This window comes from Antrostomus carolinensis, unplaced genomic scaffold (genome assembly GCF_000700745.2).
Source record: "Antrostomus carolinensis isolate BGI_N321 unplaced genomic scaffold, ASM70074v2 scaffold44529, whole genome shotgun sequence".
Taxonomy (NCBI): domain Eukaryota; kingdom Metazoa; phylum Chordata; class Aves; order Caprimulgiformes; family Caprimulgidae; genus Antrostomus; species Antrostomus carolinensis.
This window is the reverse complement of record NW_010337355.1, coordinates 17,427-24,726: the sequence shown is the minus strand read 5'-3', so window position 1 is coordinate 24,726 and position 7,300 is coordinate 17,427. Positions and strand designations below refer to the sequence as shown.

General features: G+C 51.5%; 1 protein-coding gene across 1 annotated transcript in view; it reads left to right on the top strand.

The window, feature by feature from the left end:
* The window catches only part of PKD1 (polycystin 1, transient receptor potential channel interacting), a gene marked incomplete at both ends in the record, with an annotated part of 31,392 nt that overhangs the window by 8,537 nt on the left and 15,555 nt on the right, over positions 1–7,300 (top strand). The window contains 6 exons of the mRNA XM_029086778.1: positions 1,286–1,500; positions 2,568–2,680; positions 2,753–2,879; positions 4,332–4,609; positions 5,090–5,839; positions 6,910–7,041. Of these exons, the coding sequence (XP_028942611.1) occupies positions 1,286–1,500; positions 2,568–2,680; positions 2,753–2,879; positions 4,332–4,609; positions 5,090–5,839; positions 6,910–7,041 (1,615 nt within the window). The remainder of the gene's footprint in view (positions 1–1,285; positions 1,501–2,567; positions 2,681–2,752; positions 2,880–4,331; positions 4,610–5,089; positions 5,840–6,909; positions 7,042–7,300) is intronic.

The window sequence follows — 7,300 nt, the reverse complement described above, 5'->3', positions numbered from 1 at the left end:
CCCCCGCGGCTGCTGCCTTTCAGTGGTGGCTGAGGATGGGTCAGTTGATCATCTCCCAGCAGCCCCATCAAAGATGCCCCAGTTTGAACAGGAGCTCCTGTACCTGCCACCATCTCTGAGGTTTAATCCTGTTGCTGGTGCCAGTTCTAATTGCGGTGAAGAATTGTCTGGTGGTAAATTCCAAAAGTCTGCAGAAATAAAGCAGAAGTTTTCTAAAGGCTGAGGCTTCTTCAAACAGTTTTATGTGACATTCCCCTTCAGCCATGACTCAATACGGGCTTCAGAGCGTCGGTGAGGGTGGTTCATGCTGCAGCACAGGGAGGTCCTGCAGCACAGGACAGACTGCTCTCCTAAGAGGGCTCGGAGTTGAAGTCAACCTGCTGATCCTTCTTAGCTTGCAGGTAGTCCTGCTTCCCTGTGTTGTGTAGGGTTTTTACTCCCCCTGGCAGAGCTGGTCTCCCTCCCAGCCCCCAGGAGTGGCCACCAGCCCCCTGTGCCCGCGGGGAGCAGAGGCCGGGTGCGCTGATGTTCATCCCGTATCATCAGATCATAAACAGACTGATAGGAAGGAAGCAACTCCAACTTGGGGAAGCAGAAGATGTGCAGTTGGAGGGAGTCCTGGGAATTTCTGAGCCCAGTAAAACCTCGTGGTTCTCTCCAGCCACTGTCATCTCCTGCCGTGTTTCATTATCATTCTGATATCTTTGTGCTATACCAGTTGTGACTGGTATGAATCAGTGCTCACCAGGACCTCACTAGCCCTGTGGTGCTGATGGAGCCTTTAACTGGGTCCTCAGGTAACCTGCGTGAGAGGACTGGCACTTTGGGCATGGGGTGACTCAGGTTGTGGGGCAGGGATCATTGTGGGGCTGACTCAGCAGCACTCAGCGACCCCTGAGCTGCTTCTGCCCCCAGCTCAGCTGCGCTGGAGAGCTGGTGTTGTCCAGATCCTTTTGGCTCAGCTGTCCCCTCAGTCTGTCAGAGGGCAGGTGACTTTCTGTAGCCCTTAGGACAGAGGTTTGAAGGGCTGGTAGATGGCAGGGTGGTGTGCCGTGAGGGAGCTGCTGTTGAAGAGCCAGGTTCTGGGGTTAGAATGGCTACTGCCATCCTTTAGTAACCAAAGAGCTCCATGAAATGCAGCCTGTGACACCCGGATGAAGCTGCTGCTGTTAAGATTATTATTTTCATAGAGAACCAGAGATGGCTTCTATCCCAGATCTTTCTAATACTCCTGATTTCCTGAAATCCTTCCCCCCACTTTTTTTTTTTTATTATTTTTTTGAAGGAGCCTTGATGTCTGGATTGGATTCAATGATTTTGCAAGTACTGGAGCGCAGCAAAGAGGTGAAGGATTTAATCTGGAGAGCTGTCAGAACTGGCTGCCAGGTGAACCCCATCCATCAAACGCTGACCACTGTGTCCGGATGGGCCCCACGGGCCAGTGTAACACCGACCTGTGCATGGCCAAGCACAGCTACGTCTGCGAGTACAAGCCAAAAGGTGGGCTCTGCTTCTCTCCTGCTGCCCGCTGGCATCGTGGGCAGGTGGGCATCCCATTCCCTGGCATGTGCCAAGGAAAGATGGGGCTGCATGGAGGGGTCATCCAGAGCATCACCCCAGATCAGGTGGGACTGGCAACAACCATGATTTTCCCAACAGAGGTTTGACTGCTAAACTCTCCAGAAACCTGCTTGAGCCCAAAGGGAAGAACTTGGCCCACTCCAATCTCTGCCATCAATAGAAGTAGAGAAGGGGACGAAGCTCTGAGACAGAGCTTTGGAAATAGTTTTGCTCTCTGATTTGAGCACTCTGCTGCTGCCAGGATCTGAGGCCATGTTGCTGCTTTGGTGGCTCTTCCTGTCCTTCTGTGGCATCCTGTAGTGTGAGAGGTGTGATTTAAAAGACTATAGGGCCTTGGGGATCATTAGGTGAGCTTTGATATGATGTCTGCTGTGCAGGTTTGTGTTTCTGCAGCCTCCCAAATCTCCCAAAGTGGTGTAGGGAGTAAGAAAGAAAAGCAGAAAGGACATGAAATATGGGAGAAGATTTAGGTAAGAAGGAAAAGCCAGTGCAAGGAGGAGAGCCCAGTGGCCCTGGTGTGCTGGTGGTGCTCAGTCCCCAGTGCCTGACCTCGCTGTGAATGAGCCAGAGGTGTTGCTGCTGGTGGAAACCAGCTGGTCCTGCCCACATTTCCCGTGAAGTCCAAGGGGACAGGGAGGATGGACAGTGCACATCATGCTCAGAAATTCAAAGCAAATCACGGAGTGTTGGAAGGGAGAAGTATTTGTGGAGTTCCTAGAAATCAAAATTGCTGAGAATTGCAAATGTAAACGTTGCTTGTGCAGGATGAGAAAGAAATCAAAATACCTGTCAGAAAAAGAAGGAAACGACAGGATTACAGCAGCTGCTTCTCCAGGGAAGCTGGAGTTACGGATTCCTGTGTGGTCCAAGCTCTGCTACAGCTTCGCTGCACGGTGTGGGCACGTGTGAGCCGGGTGGGGGAATGACTTCAGGCCTTGGGCTTTGTTCAGCTATTTCCTTAGTTCAAATATTTCCCTTCTAAACAGGAGTTCTCTTAAATGCTGAAAACTTCTTTGTGGGAGACCCTGTGTTCGACACACATGAGGCTGTGAAAACTGTGACAGAAGATGTGCTGTCAGCTCCGTGGCCAGCTGTGGAGGTAGGAGGGGTTTGCTCAGCCTGCTGCTGCAGAGGTGGCCTGAGGCAGGTGAGAGCCGTGTTCGTTTTGCAGGTGCTGGTGTTCCCTGAGCTGGCGTTCAGGCACGAGGGATATTTGACTGCCCTGGAGTTTGTGACACAGGAACTGCATCAGCCCGTCCAAGTGAGGTTCCAGGTGCATAGACCGATAGATGGAGAAGGTGAGGCATCTCCTCAACACTTCTGGTATTGTCAGAGCTGACACCATCAGGGCCATGTCAAACTTGAGTGTGTGGGGCCTTCTTGTGGCCCCTCTGTCTTCAAAGCAGAAGCTTCACTCAATCCCAGCATTGCCTGGACTGGAAAAGCCCTTTAAGCTCATGGAGTCCAACCATGAACCCAACACTGACAAGTCCCCTATGACTAACCCATGTCCCTCAGCACTGTGTCTACACGACTCTTCAATCCCTCCAGGGATGGGGACTCCACCACTGCCCTGGGCAACCCCTTCCAATGCCTCAGAACCCTTTCAGCAAAGAAATTCTTCCTCACATCCCATCTCAACTGCCCTGGCCACAACTGGAGCCCATTTCCTCTTGTCCTGTCCCTTGGTCCTTGGTTGAACAGACCCACCCCCACCTCTCTCCACCCTCCTCCAAGGGACTTGCACAGAGCCAGAAGGTCTCCCCTCAGCCTCCTTTTCTCCAGGCTCAACAACCCCAGTTCCCTCAGCCACAAGGGAACTCAGCACACTTGTGCTCCAGACCCTTCCCCAGCTCTGCTGCCCTTCTCTGGACACACTCCAGCACCTCCATGTCCTTCTTGGACTCAGGGGCCCAAAACTGAACCCGGCACTTGAGGTGTTGCAGCCTTAGAGGCTCAGAGATTTGGTTCTATTTCTTGAGGAGACTAAAGTACAAAATCTGCAGGTATGGTTGGACAGCCTGAGGTTGCTTTGGAGAAGTGATTGTCCTGGAGAAATTAATAGAGGGAGAAACCCATCCCCATGCATGAAGAAAATGTGAGTGTCAGGAACACGCGTAGAAGTGAATTAATCTTCTGGGCTGTACTTTCATACTTTGGGAAGACATGACATGTCAAATGGGAATGTGTTCTGGTCCATCTGGCCCCACAGGTTAACAAGGAAGAACATTTTCCCGAGCCCATTTCTTCCTGATGGATGAGATAATCTAATAAGCCTTTCAGTTCCCGTACAACAGCTCCAGAGTCACAGTTTTGGCAACCATTAATTTTGCAGCAGAATGTTTGCTGCAGCCGTGGGCTTGGCTGGTTACGAAAGGATATTTTTTGACACTGAGAAGCTGATACTTCGACATGGAAACATGAACTTAAGAAAAGTTGCTTCATGTGTTTTCAGTGTCAAAGCCAGTGCGGCTTTTGCTTGGAGTCGCTTTCACTTGAACATAGATCTCTTTTAGATTGCAAATGGATGCATTCTCACTGGGAAAGACTGACTTTGCTTTTAATGATCTTTGTGCCTTTCTGAAGTTTTCCTGTAGAACAGGACACGTGTCTCACATAGTGCCAGGACATGTTGCAGTTGCAGCTTTTACTGAGTGGAGAAGAATAGTGAATTTGGAGCGAAGGAGAAGTGCACTACAAGTGTGACTTGTCAGAATGATGATCTTTGCTTTCTCTTTCATTTCTTCCAGACTACCAGGAGGGGAAAAATGCTACAGAACCATTCCACACTGCTCAGGATGACGGGAACTGGACTCTGCTTGATTGTCCTCCTGGTTTCCAGTGGTGTCATTTGACTAATTTGTGCTCATCACTAAATGACTGCTGCAACGCCACCGAGTGTGCCAACAGTTCTCTTGCCAGCAGCCCTCCCCCCGTTTCCCCTCAGCACAATGACAGCCAGCTCAGCTATGAACTCATCGAGGAATTTCTCTTTACAATACCAGCTGGCCCTTCTTCCCAGTATCTGGTCAGTGTTTATTAGCTGCTGTAACCAGTGAGTAGGTGGGGCAGTTTTCTCTTGAGTGCTTTGGGTAAATAAAGCATTGTTCCCAATTTGCAGATGGAGATACTGAACTCCATTCAAATGAAATGACTTGCCCCGTGTCACACGTCCCACCACTTTCCCATCTTTCCCCCCCTAAGCCCTGGACTCCCTGCAGTCACCTGCTGCCGTAGCACGGTTGGTCAGAAGGCTGCACAGATTTCCTGGGCTGTTCCCGTACTCAGTGGAGATGGTAGAGCATAAAGCTGACTTCTGTGTTAGCATCTTTGGTTCCAAGTGGCCGAGGAGAGCAGAGTGGTGAAATGTCTCCCCATGCTGCATTTGGGTCGGCGGCTTTTCTGCTGGTTTCCACTTGGCAGTAAATCCAGCTGCCTTGTCCAGGCAAGAGCTGGGTGCTGAGTGTTCTTAACTTCAGACATCAATCAAAAATGTCTCTCTCTGCAGGTCACGTTCAGAAAAGAAAGTATTTTTGTCAGAGCTGAGGATATCTTCAGTATCCAGCACAATGCAGACCTGGGCTTACCCCTGCAGTGCCAGCCAAGTACCTCGTCCCCTTACAGAACCAACGTCTTAAGCACAAACTCTTCAGAGTGGGCACTTGGCCTGTCCAACGGCTCCATCGATGCCACCTGGATGAACAACACTGTGTGCTCTCTCCGAGTTCACTACGCTGAGGAACAGCTGGTCCCGGTGATCAGCCCCCACAACGCCGGGCTGGAGCATCCAGGTCTCTACACGGTCAGAGCCAACGTGGACAATGGGATCTTCAGCACCAACCTGTCGTGCAGTTTCTGGGTGACTTCCTGGGTGTCAGGCTTGCGTGTCATCCACCCCGCTCCTCAAGGCAGCAGGGTCTACCTGCCGTCCAACCACACTACCCTGGTTGTCAAACTCTCCTCAGGGGTGAACGCGACAGCTCGCTGGCTGGGGGACAACCACACCTTCCCCTTCGAGGGGTCCTGCCCAGCGGCTCTGGAACGACTGATAGCTGACTGTGCCAGGGAGACCAACGACACCTGGTTTGCTGTGGTCAACCTGAGCGGCCTCAGGGAGGGGGTGAGCACCCACGTCCTTGTTGCGGAGAACTCCGTGAGCTCCCAGAACATCACCATCACAGTGAAGGTGGAGGAGCCCATCCGCGGGCTGCGGGCCACCCCTGACCCCGAGAGCAGAGTCCTGCTAAATACACGAGTGGTGAGTGGTTACTGCTGCTTTTAATCAATCAGGAGCTTTTTTTAGCCTTTACCTCTAAGGGTGTGGGTCTGGCTCACGAGGAGGGCCGGGGCTTGGCTCCACACCGGTCAGGTGCAGCACTGCTTGCAGCTACGCGCTAGCTCCAGGCCGTGCCAACAGCGCTTCTGCAGACACGGGCGTGTGGCAGGAGCACCAGTGCTCTCCAGCAGGAAGGCAGCTCAGCTGTACATTCACTTTAACTTCCTCCAAGGTAAGGCAGAACCTCCTGTGAGGGGAATATTGGCTTTCCAGTTCCACAGAAAACCAATGAAAGGCCAATGAAAGGCCAATATTTATCTTCTTTTGACTTGTCAAGGTAGTTACTCCTTTAGGTGTTAGTAAATCCTCAATTCAGCTGGCTGAAGCTATAAAAATGCTTCATCCTTCCATCAAAGTCTTGGAATTACTCTGGTGTTTGCAGTCTTTTTTGTTCTCCAACCCCTTGTCCCCAGAGCTACAGCCGAGCCCTTGGACCCTGTTCAGTAACTGCCCATCGGTATCTGTGACACGCTCTGCTCGGTCTCTGGCTGCTTCTGGCAGAACCCTGTGCCTGCAATGCCTGTTGGTCTCACCCTTCCTGGCTACCTGGTGTGCTCAGGAGGCACTGGAGCAGGGAGGAGGGAGCTTACCCTGTCCAGTGCAGGTCAATGATTTCAGCCTTTGGGTCAGGCACCATCCATGGATGAGGGTCAGAGACTCAGCTTGCAGGGGTAGCTGAAGCTGAGTTGTTTCTGCAGAGATATCGGGAAGTTTTTTAGCCAGCAAGGAGAGCTGATGACAGGCACAGAGCACTGGGGTGCAGGAGCAGGCACTATGGGTTCTGCTCCCAGTTCTGCTGTTGATTTATGGAGTCGGGGTTGGCATTTCTCTATCAGCAACAAATCTTGCGGCTCTGTGTCGTGCTCTGAGGCATCCCAGTGTGTGATGCCTCCCAGTCTGGCTCTGCTCCCTCTCCAGTTCAGCTGGAGAGCTGGGAAGTGCTGTGCATGCTTTTCTCTTGCGCTAGTGTAAAATGTCCTCATGCCTTTCAGAGCTACGTCCCTGTGATGGAAGCTGGGTCAGATGTGACTTTCCGATGGACAGTAGATGATAAGCCATCTTTCACTTTTTACAATGTTGTCTTCAACGTTATCTACCAAAGCCCAGCTGTGTACAAGCTCTCGGTAAGCCAAGGCCTTTCCCATGGTACCATTTCAGTCCTGAGTTTCCATCTCATCCCACAAACTAAGCAGGAAAAGCAGCAGGGAGAGGAGAAGGCAGAGTTCAGTTGAGGAGGTTTTCACTGTGCTCCTAACGAGCTCCTCTGCTGTTTCTCACTGAGCTGCTCTTGCAAATGCGAATAGTAAGTTTCTTCCTGCTCTTCCCTTACAGCTGACTTCGCTGTCTTCCTCGGCTTTACTTTCTCCTCTTTTTCTCCATGTT